This window comes from Lissotriton vulgaris, chromosome 11 (assembly GCF_964263255.1).
Source record: "Lissotriton vulgaris chromosome 11, aLisVul1.2, whole genome shotgun sequence".
NCBI lineage: Eukaryota > Metazoa > Chordata > Amphibia > Caudata > Salamandridae > Lissotriton > Lissotriton vulgaris.
Window position 1 is genome coordinate 768,813,618 of NC_141699.1, and position 21,596 is coordinate 768,835,213.

The 21,596-nt window shown below is 49.4% G+C and overlaps 1 protein-coding gene across 1 annotated transcript in view; it reads right to left on the reverse strand.

Annotated features, from left to right (window-relative positions):
- Window positions 1-249: 249 nt before the first annotated feature.
- Window positions 250-21,596, reverse strand: part of LOC147683474 (uncharacterized) — a 264,280-nt gene continuing 242,933 nt past the window's right edge. The window contains exons 6-7 of the mRNA XM_086942537.1: window positions 617-998; window positions 250-376 (exon numbers count right to left, since the gene is read on the reverse strand). Of these exons, the coding sequence (XP_086798663.1) occupies window positions 250-376; window positions 617-998 (509 nt within the window). The remainder of the gene's footprint in view (window positions 377-616; window positions 999-21,596) is intronic.

Sequence of the window (21,596 nt, forward strand, 5' to 3'; positions counted from 1 at the left end):
TTGAATTGACACCTATGAGGGACACACACATATTGGGCTTCACAACACCTACTCACCATGGACATGTGACACATTGCCTATGAAGATGGTTGTGAGATATATGGTGGAATGCACAGACACCACACCTTTCCACAGTCACTGCCAACAAGCCCACAGGTGAGGTAACCATATGTCAGCCAGATGTGTGAAGACAGACAACACACATTACTAAGTGAAGCACAGGTACATTACAAATCATGAACAAGTTTATTACACAACACTATCAAGGTGAATCCACATGACAGTGGGCACAGGTTCATCAACTGTTGTCAAATTGTGCTTTAAGGGTGCAATCTGGATGTCGCTGTCAGACTGCCCATTGGAACTGGCAAAGCACCTTGGGAAGGACAGAAATGAGACACAGTCAGAAGCACACCAGAACAGGATGGAAATGCAATAGACATGTCACAAGAGCCCTACACACTAACAACTTAGCATGTCAACACCATTGTGGACTACAGAACATATGACAGGACTCATCACTGCACGCTTCGAGTCAAGAACCACACTGACAAACACATAACAAACACATCACAGGCTCACTCGGGACATTGACATGACAACCCTGTGAACTCACCTTCCGCAGAAGAAGTTGTTGATGAGCTGTGTGCAGACGTCACCATCATCATCATCATCACTAGCCTTGTGGCCCAGGCCAGGATCCTCCACAGGTGCTGGATGTTGGTCGTCATCATCCTGTATGAGAGGACCTTTCTCCTGCACTGCCATGTTGTAGAGCATGCAGCAGACGATGATGATCTTGCACACCTTTGCAGGCTCATATGGGAGGGCCCCTCCGGTCTTGTCCAGGCAGCGGAAGCGGCTTTTCAGGAGACCAAAGGTACGCTCGATGACTCGCCTCGTTCTGCCATGTGCCTGATTGTAGCGCATCTGAGATGCTGTCACAGGGTTCCTCAGGGGTGTCAGCAACCATGGCATGTTGGGGTATCCAGAGTCACCTACACACAAAGAATCACACATTAAATGAGTATTCTAAGGGGGTGGGAGACAACATTGCAAAACACACGCAATAGGAAACAGTACACGCCAACAAGCCAAGCGAGCTGGTTTGGTATCTGTGATATCATCAATGGTATGCGACTCCTCCTCATGATGTAGGCATCGTGGGCTGAACCAGGGAAACGTAAACACACATGTGTAATCACCATGTCCGCCAGACATACCACAAGAGCATTGATAGAGTGGTAATGTTTGCGGTTGCGGTAGGTCTGTTCCTGTGCCCGTGGTGGTATCAGGGACACATGTGTGCCATCGATTGAGCCAATCACGTTTGGCATCCCACCCAGTACATAGAAGGCATCCTTGACCTCTGCAAGTTCACCTGGTGTAGGAAAATTGATGTAGGAGTCCAGGTGAATCAACATCACTCCAAGACATCTCGAAGCACACGGCTGAACATAGTTTGTGACATACCACCAACACTAGCCACAGTGTGTTAGAAGGTACCGGTGGCAAAGAAGTGCAGGGCTGCCATCACCTTCACCTTTGCTGTGAGTGCTGTCGGGTATGTGCGGCCAGGTAGTAGATTTGGTGTCAACTGCTTCACCAAGTCAACAATCATGCTCCCGGTGAAGCGGTAACGTCGGATGCTGAAGCGTTCCACCATGGTCTCGAGGTCAGGGAACTGTCTATGGACTGCTGGGGCACTGCAGTACAGAGATGGTCAAAGTAACATTATACATTCAGCTACCCATGTAGCACTAACCTTGTAAAACAGTCCCATTATACATCATAGCTGTTCACAATTTCATAAGGTGTGTGCGGTTGGTTATGGATAGATATGTCACCTTCATGGCCATCATCTCACATATCTTTGACACATGTGTGCATGTGTTCCTTGTGGTGCAATGGCAAATCATTGGGCTGTGGCACAGTACTCATGGCTTGCGGTCACATTACAAACACACAACACAGTGACAAGTGAGGACTGATGTTTCACAGGCATGACAACTCCATGTCAGGGAGATAGCCATGGTCCCTTTATTGCCACATCTGCACTGGATACCCATGTTGTATCATGGACATCCCACAACCAATCATGAGTCCCACAGTAAGTGGCCCCTGTGGACCCTGCAGGCCATACATGGACGTCCCTGACACACACACACAGCATAAATGTGGATGCACAAGGCACATGGTGGACCCTGTCTCACATTGGGCACATGGAACAACAAATATCAGAGATACAACATCCACACAGACTGTGTGTGTAGGTCATGATTGTATCCATGGGTCTGGCTGTGACGTACATGACATACAACCTTGTGCGCATGTTGTATGTGACAGGTCATACACATCTGCTAACTGTTACCGTGTCCATGACTCATGCCCATAAGCCAAACCTTTGAAATTACTTTTGTGAGGTGCACAACACAAAAACTAATCTGTCCCCATCAAGTCCTGGCCAGCCTGGGAGTGGGTACACCTAAGGGCCATTCAAGTACAGAAATGTTGCACCCCCCCTGCACACACAGGTGATACAGCCCTACATGCCATAGGATACAGTGTGGCACATGCTGTGGTGTTGAAGGCCATTGCACTTAAATCTGTGTGAAAACCGTCTGCAAGTCGCACCAATGTGATTCTACACGGCTGACTTGTATGCAGACGCGCCGTACATGCATGGACCGAGTTGTGCACACACCTTGTCCATTCACTGTACGATGCGAATGCATTACAGTCACCCGCATCGGAACACATTGATGCCAATGGGCGATGCATGTGCACGGCTTGGTTCATGCATGATGGACGCATATGCAATCTGACCTGACGCGGATGATATCTAAGCAGACGCATCGTACAGGCATGGACCGAGCTGTGTGCACTCATAGCCCATAGAATCGTATCAAGACGGATGCGTCTTGTTTAAAATATACGCGCCGGATAGTCAGTTTACCGAGCCGTGCGCACTCATTGGCAATGGACTGTCATGGAGACGGACGCGATTTCAGAAAACGCTTGAGTCGTACGCTGGAAATACAGTTGGATGCGTACAACAATGACAACAATGTTGCAATCCTATGGCACCCTGAAGGTGAGTGATTTGAACGATGCAGTAGACGTGTAGGAGTCGTACATTTCCATGGATTGGACAGATTCATAGAATGCAACCGTGTCTGCCCTATCAGTGAGGGGCAATGTCGCAGAATATGCCTCAGCAGCACAGATTTAAGACTGCTAGGCCCCCAGGGACCTCACTTGCCTGCACTACATGCTACAGGACAACTTTCCACAATCCACTGTTGCTGCTGTCTTTGCTTCCTCTGGATGCTGCAAAGGCACACACTTTGGAGAGGGCCCCAGCATTCATTGAGGAGGAGAACCAGGCCCTGCTGGATGGGGTCCTCCCAGAGTACAGCAAGCTGTATGGGACACCAGGGGAGCAGTTGAGTGTGCAGTCCACTGCCTATCATTTCAAGCAAGTTGTCTGACTTAAAGGAATGGAAGTGTGCACAGCAGTGTGAGGCATATGCAATGAGTACTTTCAGCTACCTATTCATGTAGGTAAATGTTTTGAACAGGTGTCCTGCTGCAGTAGTGCAGTAGTGCTGGCCTTACAGTCCTAGCCAATGTTACCATATCAGACCTGCAGCAAAAATGCACATGTCTATGGGTGCACTACCTGTGTACCTCTTTTTGCATTGTGATGACTACATGTATTTTCAACTGTATGCAGCACAATTATGTGGCATGTGTGGTAATGTCATCTTCACTTTGTCATCCCCACAGGTTGATGCCCATCAGAAGCAGGAAATCTGGCTGACCATCGCCAGGGCAGTCAGATCAGTGGGGGTCTACAAGCGCCGGATCCGCCACTGCCAGAAGAGTTGGCAGGACCTACGTGGCTGGACCCGGCGGATAGCAAGGGTCCAGCTGAAGCGGTCGCCTCCTCGCCGTAGGGGCGGACACCGGACCCGGACCCCCACATACTGCGGATCCTTCCGGTGGTCTTCCCGGACCTGGATGGTCAACTGAAGGCCAGACAGCAGCAAGGAGGGGGTAAGACCATGCCTGATCTGTGAACATGTCTGACATGCTATGTGGAGTGTTTTTGCCTGGTCATACTCCCACATTAAGTTGGTCTTGGAGTCCAGGACTCCTGTCCCTCTATTGTGTAAGTCACACTCCTCACCTGATCCACAGTTGTGGCCCCTACAGTCTGTGCCTATTTTTAACTTGGGCACTGTGTCCCCTAAATGAGCTATGCTGATGGTCCTGCACAGCACATGTTACTGTGACTCTGATGTGTGTATCGTGGGTGGGTCTCTTCTTTGCACTATGCTTGGTCTCTGACATGTGTTCTGTGTGTGCCTTTCACATGTGTTCAAATTGCTGGGCTGGGTCACAACATGTGTGTGGGTTTCTTAAGACACACCCATGCAGCAGGTAAGTCCATGTAGTGTCCTCAGGGCTATGTAGAGGTAGTATATCACACTGGCCCAGACACCTGCCCACTGTCCATGCCAATACATTGTATTTGGTTTACCTGCTCTGTCATGCCCACTCCACGGCATAGTGAGTCTCTGTACTGGAGAAGTGTGGCTCACCGGTTAGAGGAGGCAGTCCATGATTCAGAGGTCAGACCCAGGACCAGGGTTCAATCCCCAACACGGCAGGGCCTTGAGCTCAAAATGTCCACGGACTCGATAATTCTCTCCTCGGTGCCTACTCGAATCGTGGGTTCACACTCTGCAACTCTGGGCAATAGCTTGCTTAATCTCCACTACGGCCCCACCGCGATGGGATGCCTGGTCTTCACCTTGGGGATGCCCAGTAGGGATAATCTTGCAGGGAAAGGCAAGGACGGGTTCCCAAAGCAAGTGCCTTGAGACCTTACGGTGAAAGGCGCTATATAAGAACGTATGATTTACGATTACTCACACTCACGTGTATGGACATACTGGTTGTGGTTGTTGAAATGTGCCATCAGGTGTCTGACACAATATCATTGTAGTGTTGCTTCCTATTTTGTGACAACTGGTGTGTTGAGGAATTTAGTGTGGGCAGGAGATCTGAGTTGCGACAATGGGGATGATACCTGTGCAACATATAGGGGTGCGGACAGTTGAATGAGCACAATGCTGTATGCAAGAGTGACTTTCACACAGCTGTGTCATAGGCAGCAGACGGCGTGTTGCTCATGTTCAGGTAGTTGTGTTTGCAGGCACTCACATGTCAGTTTTAAGTGATGTAGGATCATCTTAGTCCAAGAACAGTGTTTGGCAGGGGACAGACTGGTGCACTTGTCAGCTGCAGAGTTTGGTATGGGCATGACCTATGAATGGGACGCAGTGCAGAGTGATGTTGTGTGGAAGCATTGCCCCATGACATGTGACAGTGAAGGCTGACTTACCGTGCATGTGTGCGTGGGCATTGCCTTGCTAAGAGGGATCCTACATTTGAGTCTGAGCTGCTCCATGCACCCCATTGTGTCATTTACTATCAAGACGCTAGGACATCATTGTGTGTTGTGCTGCTAGGCATCACAAGATTGTGAAATGTTAGTGTGGCCATACATTCATCCAGACACCTGTACTGAGTGATTGGCATTTGATGTGATGTATTTTAAGAGTGTTGTACTTGTGCATGAAGGTTCAAATTAAATCGGTGGTCTCTGTTTGTTTTTTCCACCTACGCCGAATCAGGAAAATCAGCAGATTCCTCTCCCATGAAGCCCTCGTCCAAGTCACTCTGGGACTGGTTATATCCCGCATTGATTATGCGAACGCCCTGTACGTTGGAATACCTGCGTACCAATCCCATCAACTCCAACTCATTCAGAATCAAGCAGCCAGGCTTATTCATGGCCAGCCAAAGTTTAGTCATACTAAACCCCTCCTTAAGAGCCTCCATTGGCTCCCTGTGGCCCGGCGCAGCCTTTTTAAACTGGGCTGCCTGACCCAAAAAGCTCTTTCCTCCCAAGGCCCGTCTTTTATTGCCTCTCGAATCCGCCGTTATGTCCCATCTCGGGTCTTACGATCTTCCTGCTCCAATCTCCTGTCCCCATGCACCTTCAGACGCAAGAAACATGGTAGCCTGAGATTTTCCTCACAAGCCCCACTTTTTTAGAATTCCCTTCCCCCAGATCTCCACCTAATATCCTCCTATCCTCAATTTAGGAGGTCACTCAAGACCTGGCTTTTCTCTCAAGCATATTATTAACTTTATCATACTGCTGCGATCTCAGTCTGTCCTCTTAAGCGCCAAGAAACCGCTGGTGTACATGCGCTCAATAGATATTTTTTATCATATCATTATCATTGTACATGGTCATTTGCATATACAACTTCTGGGTATGTGGTGCATGTGTGCACTTTGGGGTATTAACAGACAGCATGCAACAGACATATGGGTACCTGTCCAGGAGGGATATGGTTTCCATGGTTGATGTTCAGACCTGGTATTGACCTATGTACCCCTGTGTGTGCACTTTAAGTAAATATAAGCTAAGGAGGCCAGTGCATGACTGGTAAAGTTGTATATTGACAGTGTTGTGTGCATGTAAGTGCAGGCAACTAATGTGGTCCTTCTGTTCCTACTTATATGCAGATACATCTACGGGCACAAGAGACAGCGCCACAAACCAGGATGGGCCACAGAGACAGCCTGGGCCAGCAACTGAGGAATCAGAGGGTCCCAGTGGCACGGAGGAAGAGGGGAGCCACACTGAGGAGTCCTCAGCACCATCCACATCAGCTGAGGACCACAGCAGCTCGAAGGATGACTCCCTTGTGGGGGCGGGTGTCAGCAGCCAGGAAACAACGGAGGGTGATGCTGTCAACGACACCACCACCACCACCCTCCCCTCGGCTCCCATCCCAGAGGTCCGTGGCAGCTCCAGTGTTCGGGAGCATGTCTCCTTCCTGCCAGGCACCGCACCCTCAGCCCCTGTGTCCTCTGCTTCCCTGAATGTGGAGTCTGTGGACCTACTTAAACAGATCCATGTAGGGCAGACATCAATGCTGAGTGTCCTCCATGCACACACCGGTCTGTTGACACAACTGGTGTCGTTCATGGAGGGCATCTCATCTGGCATGTCTGCCCTACAGAGGACCAATCAGTCCATGGCTTCCTCACTGACGGCAGCAGGATCCCTCCTACAGCAGTCCCTGACCCCTTCAGCCCAAACAACTCCTCCTAGCACCCTACCTGTCCCAAGCACACGCACACCTGCACGGTCACCCAAACAGACAGACACAGACAGCACACAATCACCAACACATAGGTCTAAACGTGCACGCAAGCAAAGTCAGGGGACTGATACCACACACACAGGGGATGTGGCTCAGACACACACACAGGCAACCACAAGCACTCCACAGTCCTCCGATCCCTCTCCCTCAAAGATCCCTTCCCTTGCCTCACCTGCAACCCATCTCCTAAGAAGCTCTTCCTGTGTGACCTAGGCCTCTTCCCCTCAGATCCACCAGATCCAGACTACAGGGGGTAAGGGAAAGTCCCCACACACTGAGAAGAGTGCCCCTCACACCCGGATACCCTCCGCCAGGGACAGGCAGACTGAGGCCCCCACCCGCAAGTCACCCCATAGCCAGAAGAGCAAGACTCCACCACCCAGCTCCACTGCACAGTCTCCTTCCTCCATTCCCCAGGTCAGCACACCACAGGTTCCCCGCCACACCCTGTCCCAGGTTCCCCCACCCACAGGTACGTCATCCCCAAATTGCTCAACCCCTCCCCCTGCCACTTGCTCTTCCACTGATACCACCAGAAGTCTGTCTGTAGCTGCAACTACTGTGGGGAGCGTGTCACCCCCAGCTGTCCTGCCAACCCCACCTGCACCCCTTTCCACTCCCATGGTGTTATGCACTGCAGTGGAGTCCACACCCACCCAGTCTGACATGGGCACTGCAGTGGAGACCATGTCCACTACTCCTGACCTGCCCACTGTAGTGGTTCCAGTACCCACCCCATCAGACATGTGCCCCACAGTTGTGACGACACAACCCATGTCAGACCCCCTCCACTGCATTTGCCACAGACTCTCCTGCACCCAGCACCCCTTCCCAACATCCTTCTGAGCCCTGATCCTGTCCCTGCTTTGCCAGGCCTGCCCAATGTATGCCCCTCAGAGTGGATGTCCCCCAGTCCTTATCAGTGCAGGCAAGCAATGGGTGACAGGTTTCACTCACACCATCATTGGACTTTTGATTTTAAAATGGACATTGGACTACATTTCGTTATTTATTTTCCATTCCAGTTGGCAGATTGCTGAATAAAGCATTCTTTGTTCTCCTTGTGCATTTGATTTAGCTGTAGATTTTGTTGCTGGTGTTTACCCTGGCCTTGGTGTGCAGATGCAGGATTTACAAATGTCTGTTAAAGAGGTGTTGATGTGGTTTACTCTATCAGGCCCATGAGATGAGTTTTTCCTGGCCTTGGTGTGCAGATGCAGGATTTACAAATGTCTGTTAAAGAGGTGTTGATGTGGTTTACTCTATCAGGCCCATGAGATGAGTTTTATGTTCATGTTGGTATCCATGTCATCCTTTGCAGCCGAGTGAGGGTCTAATGATTAACTAATTTGGCACAGAAATGGTAACATTTCATTGGCATGGCCACATCTGTGTTTTGCACCCATGCACATATGATGTGCTTCACAATGTCCAATTTGACACTTACACTGACTGTTGTGCCATCTGAACTGTACATGCAGGTATGAACATCATTGGTGTAAAGTCAACTGTGTCCTTGTGCAAATTGGTAGACATATATATTGTCTATGTGCAGGTGACTTAAGGGGCAATACCGTACCCAGACGTATGTCACAAGTACCTACATTGGGTGGTAGATGAAGGTTGACTGTACAGGTGTTGTGCTGACATGCCCAGGAATCATACATACTGTTTGGCATGTGCTGCTATTTCCATGACGACACCTACCTTGTGGTCACTGTGATGATGGGTGATTTTCACCCTTTGCAACAATGCTCATCTTTAGCTGCACTTTGTGTCCACACATTTTACATTAGATGTACACACTGATGGTGTGTTTTCACACATTGGCCCAGTACTATTTCAAAGCTTGACTTGTGTAGCCCACACTCTGGTTTGCTTCACACATGTGATGGTAGGTACTGTGTGTCATGAATCAGGACCACTGTTGGGGCTTTTTGTCAGGCACTACACACTGTTGGCATGATGTTGTTGTGAAATGTATTTGGCTGACATGCCAGTGGCTGATGTTTGGTGTATGTGTGTCACATTTTCCTCCCTATGGGTGGGGTGGCATCAGTGATAGGCACCATAACACATATGGGTGGGGTGGCATCAGTGATAGGCAACATAACACATATGGGTGGAGTGGCATCAGTGATAGGCAACATAACACATATGGGTGGGGTGGCATTAGTGATAGGCAACATAACACATATGGGTGGAGTGGCATCAGTGATAGGCAACATGCCCCTATGGGTGGGGTGGCATCAGTGATAGGCAACATGCCCCTATCGGTGGGGTGGCATCAGTGATACACAACATGCCCCTATGGGTGGGGTGGCATCAGTGATAGGCAACATTCCCCTATGGGTGGGGTGGCATCAGTGATAGGCAACATAACACATATGGGTGGGGTGGCATCAGTGATAGGCAACATAACACATATGGGTGGGGTGGCATCAGTGATAGGCAGCATAACACATATGGGTGGGGTGGCATCAGTGATAGGCAACATAACACATATGGGTGGGGTGGCATCAGTGATAGGCAACATGCCCCTATGGGTGGGGTGGCATCAGTGATAGGCAACCTAACACATATGTGTAGGGTGGCATCAGTGATAGGCAACATGCCCCTATAGGTGGGGTGGCAGTGGGGGTGGGTAACATGCCCCTATAGGTGTGGTGGCATTTGTGGTGGCCATGGGTTCCCTGAGGAGGCATGGTACTGGTGGACAGGGTCTGCACCCCCTGGATTGTTTGTGGGGTTGGTGTCCGACTTACCCTCTGTGCCGTCCACGTCTGTTCCTGATCCGGTCATATATGTACAGGACTGGTATGACCTGCGCAATTGGATTCATGGTCTGTTTTGATCCGTTGCTGGCTACTCTGGTTCGGATCCTTGGAATGGGTTACTGGCGCGAATCGGAGTTGATATGCAGCTCTTCCGGGTGCTGTGACGTGCCGTACATGGCGACCCGTCCGGAACGGAGGAACTGCGCATTGTACTTGACCGGCCGGAAGTAGCAGTGTTTAGGTTGCCGTGCAACGCGAATTGAGTGTTTCCGGGTCAGGCTCGGACAGAGATTGATGATAGAGTCGGAGAATGTGGATAGGTCAGGATTTTGGCACTTTTCCGCATCGTACTTCCTCGCAGGGACGGTCTCGCTCCTGATACGCTCCTGATACGGTTCAGCCATGAGGTAAGGGCTACTGACACGTCTCGGAGGGCTGACCGACCGAGATCAGAATTGACCCCTGAGTGTTGTCTGCGTATGAGATGACTTTAGCGTCAAAAGACTCTGCAAACATTGCAAGAGGGGTCAAGTACACGTTCAACAGTGTGGGCTAAGAGCTGATCCCTGTTGCACTCCCACCACCAAAGACCTGACCTGAACTGTAAATGGAGGCAGCCAGACTTCCATGGACCGTTGTCCAGAAAAGATGCCAATTAGTTGTAGGCCTGATGTCTTATTCCTATTCGATGTAGTCGTTCCAGAAGCTTGTGGTGAGGTACAGTGTGAAATGCTGCTGTAAGGTCGAGCAATATCAGCACTGCTTTTCCTCCCCTGTCAAATACGTTACGGATATGCTCCATCACTTCCAATAGTGCTGTCTCAGTACTAAATTGAGGGCGGAAGGCAGATTGCGTGGCATGAAGAAGAATGCCGTTGGCCTCCAAGTATATGGACAGTTGACGGTTCACTTCCTTCTCCAGAATTTTGGAGAAGGCCAGGAGCAGCAAAATAGGCCTATAGTTTGTAACTAGTTTAGGGTCGCCGTAGTTTTTTTTAGCAGTGGTAGGACTTTTTTTTTTTTTCTACATGCAAGTAACAATCCCCGATGCCAAAGAGGAGTGCAAAATATGGTTTATTACAGGATTAATCATTGGTGCCACCATATTTAAAACTGAGATAGGGCAGGGATCAAGAGGGGAACCGGATTTAAGACTTTTTCATGATGCTAAGGATTGAGTCAAGGGGATGGGGTAAAGGCGTCTAAGGTGGCATACGTGCCTAGAAAGGGGACTACTCTCAGCCCCAGATTCTGTGCCACGGGAGCAGAAGTCCCAAAACGTTTTTAAAGTGACACAATTTTATCATGAAAGAACAGATTGAGCTCTTTGCACCGCTCCATAGAGGGGAGGCAGGGTCTCAAGGTGACCACCAGACGCATGAAGGAGTAGACTATTTTAAAAATAGCCTTTGCTTTATTACCTGCTTCCATAACTCTAGTGTCCAAGAAACTTTTTTAGCAAGATGCAGTTTCATTTGATATAGCTTTACGGCAGCTTTGTAAGCAGCGTTATCGTCATTGGAGTATCCTCGTCTCCATATTCTTTCTAGCTTCTTACACTGGCCTTTACAAAGACTCAATACAGTATTATACCAAGGAGCCATTTGGCAAGCTCTTGAGAGGTCTTCTTTATGGGTGCTTGTGAATTCACCATCTCGCCAATCCAATTATTCAGCCGGACGGTGTCACAATCTACGTTCCCTGTCATAGCTGGGGCAGAGGAGAATAAGGCTTGATTAATAGCCTCTGGTTGTAATTTGTGATTGTTGGCTTGCTACCTTGACCAACACCAAGGTTTACACCAGTATCCCGTTCCACGGGAGCGAAGAGAATGTCTCCTCCCTTTCTCAGAAATACAACTCTTAGTATGACGTTTCAGAATTACACAACCAAGAGTTAATATCTCCAAAAAATGAAGGGACCAAGAGGAACCATCTGAGAAGTCCCAAACACAGCAAATAATGGGAAGGCCAGCTCCCGCCAATAGGAAAGCTAAGGAAAGAAAGCAACAATAAAAGTTTTGTTAATGATATCAATCTTACATCTTGAATATTGCCCTTACACTTATAAATAGCAATTGTGCACTCTTCCACACTTACCCTGTATAGAATTGGTGATACTTTGAAGAATGGTCTCTTGAAATAAAAAAAAATGGGAGCAATCCTTTTATGAGCACACTAGAAGGAAATCCAAGTATAGTGTTGTTCTTGAAGAATATCTCAATGTCTATATCCACAGAGGTGAGTTCATGCGCTCCTGTGCTAGTCTCAAGGTAAGAGGTTTGCTGTCAGTAATAAATAAAAACAACCAGGAAAAAGAATCCCAGACTTCGCGCAACCGCGCTATCCAAACAAAAGAAATATCACCAACTGGGCTAAACAAAAGCAGGACTGGAGTAAGCCCGAAATACAGACTGCTGATGTAGGAGGCGGGGCGTCCCCCGAATGAAGGGAGGTCGAGGAATCACAAAGGTGCGTAGCCGGAAGGCAAAAGCGGCCGAAATAAATGTACTCCAAAACGCACGCTAGCTAAAGGTGCTGTAATGTAGTTATTTCTTCCCCCCCACAGAGCACACATTGCCAGGTGAAGTTGGAACAGGGTTTATTACCTTTTAACATATGATCGCTAATCAACAGAGCGCTGAGCGTCTATCTGTAACAAGCTCCGGTCGCTACTGCCGTTACTGCCCTTTGCGCGCTTTCTAACCAGCTCTGTGCGCATGCGCCGGTGTTCCGCTCTTGCTCCGGCGCGGCACGGCATCACGCCGAGCGCCGGAGGCTAGAGCGCAACACCACATATCTCCTCCTTTTACCAATAACAATTTCAACAATGGAAGTTCCAGTTCAATAGTCACTCATGTCATAGTCTTTAAACCGAGGGGGCAGGGTGACTGCCCTCCCAGTGTGGGTTCGTCTTACCGGGGTGAGTTCTTCCCTGTTGCCTTCACCGGGAAGACTTCTTATGTCCTTCTGTGTGCTTCTTTCCTTCTCCCCATCCGGGGTCATATTGGTCTCTGCTCCGTCCTCCATTCGCGATTCGTCGTTCCCTTCATTCTCTATGACAGGACTTTCTGTCTGCCTCTCCTTTCTTGTCTCCATCACTTCCTCTCCCTGGGTTTGCTTCTGATCCTCGGTTTCTTCTTTCTTGTCCTCCGGCCACTGCATAATCCTGTTGACTTTTGCCATGCGGTCTTGGGACCACACTCTCCCGTCGCTGAGCAAGGCCGCTCTGCCGTACACATCTTGAACCTGTAAAGGTTTGCTGTACTTGCTTTCGCCTTTCTTTTGGAGCGTAGGGAGTTTAACTCTAACCCACCCCCCTTTTTCCAGGATGGTGTTTTTTGTGCTGTGCTTCCTGTTGTAGTGTGCAGCGTATACTTTCTGGGCCTTCTCTAGGTTGTGTTGAACCACTGCCGGCGACCATTTGCTGGTCACTGTTTTTTCTCTCCATACCACATTGTCTCTGGTAAATGGAAACCTGCCTCTTAGGATTTGGAAGGGGCTGTATCCCAGCACCGTTGGAGTGATCCTGTATGCCCACAGCATGTGTTGGACTTCCAATTCCCAGTCTTTTCCTTGCATTATGGCTGCCTGTATGGACCCCATCAATACACGGTTGAACCGTTCCACTTGGCCATTACATGCGGGATGGTATACTGCTGTGTGTTTGGACTTTATCCCGTTCCTTTCCATATATTTGTTCCATTTATCCGACGTGAACTGTGGCCCGTTGTCACTTAATATCGTCCTCGGTATTCCTTCTCTCAAGAACAGCGAGGTGAGACATTTTAGCACAGTTTCTGTGTCCATTGATTCTTGCACGTCTATCTCCGGCCATTTGGAGTATTTATCTATGACCACACACAAGTATTTTGCTATCCCTCTGTTATCGAGGGCAGGACCCAATATGTCCACAGCAATGTCTTCCCATGGGCTCAGAGGTCGCTCAAATTCCCCCAGTGCTGGCCTCAGTGGTCTCAGTATTTTATCTGCTCCCTGGCACTGAACGCATTCTCTGACTTGCTTTTCTATTTGACTGTCCATTCCCGGCCACCAGTACATTTGTTTTACTCTGCCCTTCGTTTTCACAATGCCTAGGTGACCTTCGTGAAGTTGGTTCAACAGCATCGGGATTAAGGCCACTGGAGGTATTACTTTATCGCCCCGGTACATAAAAATGCCCGAGTCACTCATCGACAACTCCTCCCGTATTTCATAGTACCTCCTCAGATCCGCTTTGAGGTGTCGTTTTTCTGGCCACCCAGATACAAGGTATTGTTTGACCTCCTCCAATGCGCTGTCCTTCTCATACGCTAGAGCCCATTCTTGCCTACTGATTGTTTTCTCCGAATCGGCCATTTCTGCTACCATCTCGTCTGTGTCAGGTGGGGCGACTGGTGCGTCCTCCATGGCGGAGGCTCTGCTCAAATAGTCCGCTACTTTATTCTGTGTCCCTGGGAGATATTCCACATCATATGTATAATCCAGCAATTTGAGCGTCATCTTGGCGATGCAAGGGGTGGCTGTGTCATGGCCGCAGGATGTCAACACCTTGACCAATGGTTTATGGTCAGTTTGCAGCTTGAAATGGGTGCCCCAGACGAATTGCCTGAATTTCCCCATGGCCCATGTCACGGCCAGCATCTCTTTTTCAATGACGCTATATTTCTGATCGGTAGGGGATAACGCCCTGGATGCGAAGCTGATTGCTGGTTTCTATGGTGCCATCCTTCCTTTCCTGTGCCAGTACTGCTCCCAGTCCTTTCTCGCTGGCATCCGTGGTCAATATGGTGTTGCCTGCTGGGTTGTGTCCGTGTAGAGGAACTGCTCCACTTATGTCATCCTTAAGGTCTTCAAACTCACGCTGTGCCTCTTCGTCCCATTTGAATTGCGACTTGTCCCTGATGAGTTGACGGAGTCTATAAGTCTTGGTGGCAAAGTGTCTCACGAATTTACTATAATACTCCGCCATTCCGAGGAATGACCTCACCTCCTCCTTGTTGATTGGGGCCCTGGCATCACAAATGGCCTTCACGTTCTGCCTTTTGGGGATATACCTTGGCTTCCTATTTCGTGACCTAGGTAGGTGACGGAAGACATTCCCAGCCTGCATTTACTCCACTCCGCGGTGAGGCCCTTTTCTTGTAGTACCGTCAGCACTTTTGTCAGTTTATTGTCATGGTCCTCTCGGTCTGTTCCCGTGATCAGGATGTCGTCCTGGAAGTATTGGACGCCCGGTAGGTCTTTGAACAGGCGGTGCATTAACTTCTGGAACACCGCGGCTGCCGAGGCCAGTCCAAACGGCATTCGACGGAACTGATAACACCCGAAGGGTGTGATGAACGAGGTTAGTTTTCTACTCGATGGATGCAGGTCAATTTGATGATACGCAGATGTGAGGTCGATGGTAGAGAACCATGACACTCCTTTCGTCCTTGCCAACATCTCCTCAATCCTCGGCAGAGGGAATTTCTCCACTATTAAGCATTTGTTGAGTTAGCGGAGGTCCACACATAGACGTAGCTTGCCATTGGGTTTCCTGGCTACGACCAAGGGGGCCAGCCATTCTGAGCTGTCAATCGGTTCAATTATTCCTTGGTCTTCTAATCTCTGGAGTTCTTGCTGGACCGCATCTTTGACGGCAATGGGAATGTTCCTGACCTTGTGCGACACTGGGCGGGCATCTTCCTTGAGGAGTATCTTGTGCACAAACTTGTCCAGTTTCCCGACGGTGCCGCCAAACACCCTGAGGAAGGCCAGCTTCAGTTTGTCTTGTTGCGGCCAGCGGCTGTCTTCTGTTAAGAGGATTTGCTCTTTGCCCCCTGGATCCAACTTGATTCCCAGATCCCCTTGGTCTCTCCAGCCCAGCACGGACGGTCCTCGCTCCGCCACGTACAGCTTGCAGATCGCCGATCAGCCTCTGAATTCAAACTTCAGAGCGCGGAAACCCACCATGGGGATAGCGTTGCTGGTGTATGAGATGGGACGGATATCCAGCGGGTGCAGCTCCGGTCCTAGGGTGGGCACGAAATCTTCTTCCCATACTGATCGCTGCACTATGGAGTAGGTAGAGCCCGAGTCAATAGCGATGTGCACCTTCACTCATCCTATGAGCATGTCCGTGCGCGGTTTGTCTGAGCGCTTGCCAGTTACCTCTAATACTTGTTCTTCAACACATAAAACCATGTCGTCGTCTTCCAGGTCTTCCTCCGTATGATCCTCCGACAGGGACTGCCCTATGCACTTTACCATGGACTTCTTTCCTTTCTTGTGACACACCTTCTCAAAATGGCCGACCAGGCCACAGAAGGAGCATCTGGCGCGAAACGCTGGGCAACGTTTGTCTTGCGCCGAGTGGGCAGTGCTCCCGCACCTGTAGCACAAGAATTTGCTGTCTGTGGTCTGCTTGCCGGGAGATGTTTGCTTCCCTGTCCATCTGGGATCCTGCTTCCTTTCTCCCATGGCTCCCTTTTGTTTGTAGGCTGAAGGGTTTTCATCAATCTTATTGACCATCTGCCTCCGCGCGCTTTCCTTCTTGGCCGCGTCCGCACAGCGTTTTCGACAGTTCCGCTTTCATTACCATGGCGATGACGTCTTTGAGCGATGCTTCTCCCTGTGCCCGTAACTTGTCTTGGACTGACTTGTTCGTAGTATGCATGACTATCTGGTCTTTGATGTACTCGTCCTGTAGCTGCCCATATTTGCACGTGATGGCTAATCGTCTCAAGGCTGCCACGTAGTCATCTATCGATTCTCCCTCGTCCTGCTTCCGTTGCTGGAAGTTGTAGCGGTCGATGGATACACATACCGCCGGTCGATAGTGGTTGTCTAGGTCCTCCAGAGCATTCTTGAAGACGTCATCCTCCGTGTCTGCTCTCTCTTTTGGCACAATATTGGCGAACACACGAACACCTTCTGGGCCCAGGTTGTGTAGTAGCAACCTCTTCTTGCTAGCACTGGGGAATGGCTCACCGTTCTCATCTTCCAAAGCTTCTACATAGTTCTTGAAATACTCCCTCCAGTCCTCCCATTTCATTAGGGGCTCGCCTGGTCTGGGTAGGAAGGGGATGGGTGCCGTGAGGGCTGTTGCCTGGTTGCTCATTCTGGGTGCTGTTCCGGACCCTCCGTCTCGGTTCCCTGGGCTGCCCGGTGCACTGGGGTTCTCTTCTCTGTCTGAGCCGTCGCCTTGGCTATTGGGACTGCCCGGTGTACTGCTAGTTCCACCACTGGTGGCGCTGGGGAAGTGCTCTTCACCCTCCTCCCTGTCACCATCCCTTCTTTCTGCCAGGGTCTCCGTTATGTGCCCCTCTGCGTGCCGTGCGGTTCTGACTTGCCTTGCAGTGGCTGGGAGCCACGTGTTTGATGGCTGTCGTAGGTTTGCGCTGCTGCCACGCTCTGTTGTAAATAGCGATGATCCCCTGGGCGAGCTCACCTCAAAGAGCCTCTGCCCCAGTTTCAGGTACGTCATGGGCGTCTTCTCCTCCTGTCTTGCATCACCAGTGTTGCTGCAAGGGGTTGATGGGGTGCTCCCAGTCCTCGTCGCCACTGTAATGTAGTTATTTCTTCCCCCCCACAGAGCACACGTTGCCAGGTGAAGTTGGAACAGGGTTTATTACCTTTTAACATATGATCGCTAATGAACAGAGTGCCGAGCGTCTATCTGTAACAAGCTCCGGTCGCTACTGCCGTTACTGCCCTTCGCGCGCTTTCTAACCAGCTCCGTGCGCATGCGCCGGTGTTCCGCTCTTGCTCCGGCGCGGCACGTCATCGCGCCGGAGGCTAGAGAGCAACACCACAGGTGCGACTCACGATTATCACAACGCGAGTAAACAAAAAAGAAACGAGAAATTAGAAGCGCTTCCAAACATGCGCTGCCAAAAATGCAGGTCAGGGATAAGGGCAGGGAAGAAAAGCACGTCCTCGCACTTTCCGAGAAAGAACAGCAGCAACTGGAAAATCCAAACAAGAAAGCTCAGTCCAACAGGACTCTAATTGCGAAGCAAAGTACAAAAAATGGCTCGAACTCTGCAGAAGGGAATTCACGAAACTTCAAACAGTTCACAGGAAGCAAGGATAGCTAGGCAGGAAAGCAGCAAACACCGGAAAGCCAAGCAATTAGGGAATGCAGCTGCTGGCTTAAATCCTTCCCCTCACCTGACCAAACCAGAGCAGTGTGGGAGAGTGCACAATGCCCCCTTTGCCGCTATGCTATCTGGGAGATGTAGTGTGAGGACCCCACGTGCAGTTTGACTCCTAACAGTGATAGGCCTGATAAGTGGCCAGGTCATTACTACTACTTATGGGTGGCTTACCCACGTAAAGGTGATCAGGTAGTGATCTGTCCAGGGGAGAGGGGTGGACACAGTGGTAACAGAATTCAGATTGGAGAAGACCTGATCAAGAGTATGACCAGCAGGATGGGTGGGTCCGGAAACCTCCTGTTTCTGTCCTAGCGGGCTCATAATCTGCTGTAAGGCTACCATGAAGTTAGTATATCTCATTGCCCATGATGTCAGTGTATTTTCCAACGAGCGGAGGCACTTGCTAGCCGGACCAGGAGGTTGGTAGACCAGCACCCCTGCTAGCGACTGATTTGGTGAGAGGGTGAGGCAAAAATCTACATCTTCATTATCAAGGAGGTCTGCTAGCTCAAAACAGGCACAGTTGTAGTCTTTTTAAAATATGATAGCAATCCCCCCTCCTCTACCAGAGTTGCGGTCCTTTCTAAGGATTCTATAGTTGGAGGGAATGGCTGCTGCTAATCTGGGATTGGATGACTCCGACAGCCATGTCTCCATGAGGAAAAACAAATCTAGTTCCTCATCCTTAAGTAGGTCAAATATATAAGCCCTTTGTGTTTCTGAAGTGATCTAGTATTGAGTAGAGCAGCCTTCAACTTAATCGGAGTGCTCCCAGTGGCAGGAAAGAAAACTCTTTTACGAATAGGGGCCGGAAGAGCAAGCGTCCAGGCACACTTAGGACAGACAAACTCATCGCACAGGGTGCCCGGGGACCATGTAGTCGAGCATTTATTAATTTTAGCTAGGCTGAATAACATTGTCCTATCATAACATACCTGCTCTGTCTTAGCAGTTGGTATTTGGGCCTAGTGGCTGGCGCTGGCTGCTTCAGGGCCGCTGCCTTCGGCGCGCCAGCGGCGTGCCCGTTGCGCGCCTCTGCTGCGTGTCCACGCTGCGGTCCGCTTTATATCCATGAATACAGGGAGGGCGAACCCACTAGAGCGCGTCCCTCTCCAAGATTGCGCTTCCCCCTGAGTCACCTCCCCACCTGTGCGAACCGGGATAGAAGAGTGAATGCCCTGCCGCATTTGGAATCGGTAAGTGCAGGAGACTGTGTCCCACTAGATTCTTGTTCTCTACCTTGTTTATTGGATCTATTATATTATTAAGTTGTTTGTCCGGCTGGACATTCAGAATATAGCATTGATTTCAATCTATATTTATCTTGTTGTTCTGTTTCTTGGTTAAGGACCACTGTTCGCATATATAACTGTTACCCAAGGTCCTTAATTACCTTGAGGGATCCCTTGTGTTTTTGAAACATACAGAGTTTTTGTTAGGGCCAGGAGATCGAGGGGTCTGTCCCCCAGCTGAGGACAATCTGGATCAAGAGCCTATTTGGGGCGTGGTGCAAAATACACCCAGACAGGGTACGGATCCCATCATGGATGTTATCCCCAAAAACAGAGGTTTCAAGGTAGATCGTCCAGAGGATATAGGAGACAAAGAGGAATGTCAGCAGGTAAGAATTTCAAAGACCGTTAGGAGACCCTAATAAAGGTGGGTGGTAATTTGGCTTAGTTTTGTGGGAACCTCAAAGTTTGTGACACATGACCCTTGGGTTCTAGAGAAGGAAGCCATAGAAGAGGCCACAGATGGCGTTCTAGGGTTCATCAGCAAAATTATATTGGTCAACAAAAAAGACAGAGGTATGCGGCCAGTGATTAACTAAAAGGGGTTGAATGAATGGGTTGTATATCACCACTTCAAGATGGAGGGGATTCATCTGTTAAGAGATGTGTTAAGAAAAGGAGAAGGTGTTTGCACGCAGTTGTGACTGCCATGTCGGCTTGGCATGTGCCACCACTTGCCAAGCACTAACCTTCCCTTTTATTACATGTAAGTCACCCCTAAGTTAGGTCCAAGGTACCCCTATGGGCAGGGTGCAGTGTATCTGGAAGGTAAGGCATGTACCTGCTTGTGTGACATGTCGTGATAGTGAAACACAGTGTATTTTATTTTTCACTATGGAACAGCTATCTGTCCCATAGGATACAATGGGAGATACTTTGTAACATCTTACAGGTATAACTTCCGATTGGGACAAGATAAAGAAATTGAATTTAGTATGCCTGAACTCAGGATGTAAAAATCCATCTTTTAGTAAAGATGATTATTATGTTGTGTGTTTAAAAGTGAGTATTTTCTTGCTTAGCCATCCTGGGTGCCTCTGCTGGTTTGTGGATTGACTGTCTGACTTTGGAGTGACAGGGGCTGGGGCTGTACATTCACTGCAGACAGCCACTAGGGGGTTGAGGTGTGTCCTGCCTTTCCTGGATGAGTCAGGGCTGGGCTGAATAGGCCTGAGCTGCATTTAGAGTAATGGTAGGAGATTTCCTTGCACCTGAATAGGCCTGTTCTGCCGTGGACAATGCTGTGTCCACCTCCTGCCAGGAAGCTGGGCCAGAGAGGACAGAACTGGTTGGGCTGATCACAAACACTCTCTGCCACAAGAGAACAAAGGGAAATGTGGTATATATATATTGGGGCCCGGACCCCAGATCTTTAGAACTTTTTTGGACCAAAAAGACTGCCAAGAAGAAGAGCTGGAGAAGCTGTGAGGAGGAACTACCACTTTGCTGTGTGCTTTGCTGAGTTGACCTGCAGTGGCTGTTTCTGTCTTGGGCAGAGAAAGGACTGGACTGAACTTTCTGCAAATTCGTTGTGTGAGTTATTTCAAGGGCTTGAGGTAGAGCTTGCCCCCTGTTCAAAAAGTATCAGGAACAGCAAATACTTCAGGTTCATCTGCTACTAGCACTGGTAACTGTGTGTTTTGTGCTGCAACAGGAGAAAAAGCAACCTGATGCCGTCAACGACGCCCAGTTACCCTGTCCAAGTAGGGACCGTTCTTCCTAGTCAGGATAAGGGGGTTATACTACTGCAAAAAGCCCTGCTCATCCCCTTGGTAGCTTGGCACAAGCAGTCAGGCTTATCTCAGAGGCAGTGTGTAAAGCATTTGCACATGCCCAACAGTAATATTGTGAAAACACTACAAAAGGACACCACACCAGTTTTAGAAAATTAACCAATATTTTATCTTGCAAACAAGACCAAAAAAGATAAAAATCGGGCATACAGTTCTCAGAAATCTCTCTAATCAAAGATAGGCTTAAAAGATAGTTCCTTGAAGTAAATACCTCGGACCGGGGCTTTCATGGTGTCACGAACAAAATATCCGAACAGTTCTGGCTGACCGCAGCATTGGGGGCCAGCTACGGTGCGGAGAGACCCGCAAAACAGTACATTTAGAAATACAGGGCGTCGGCA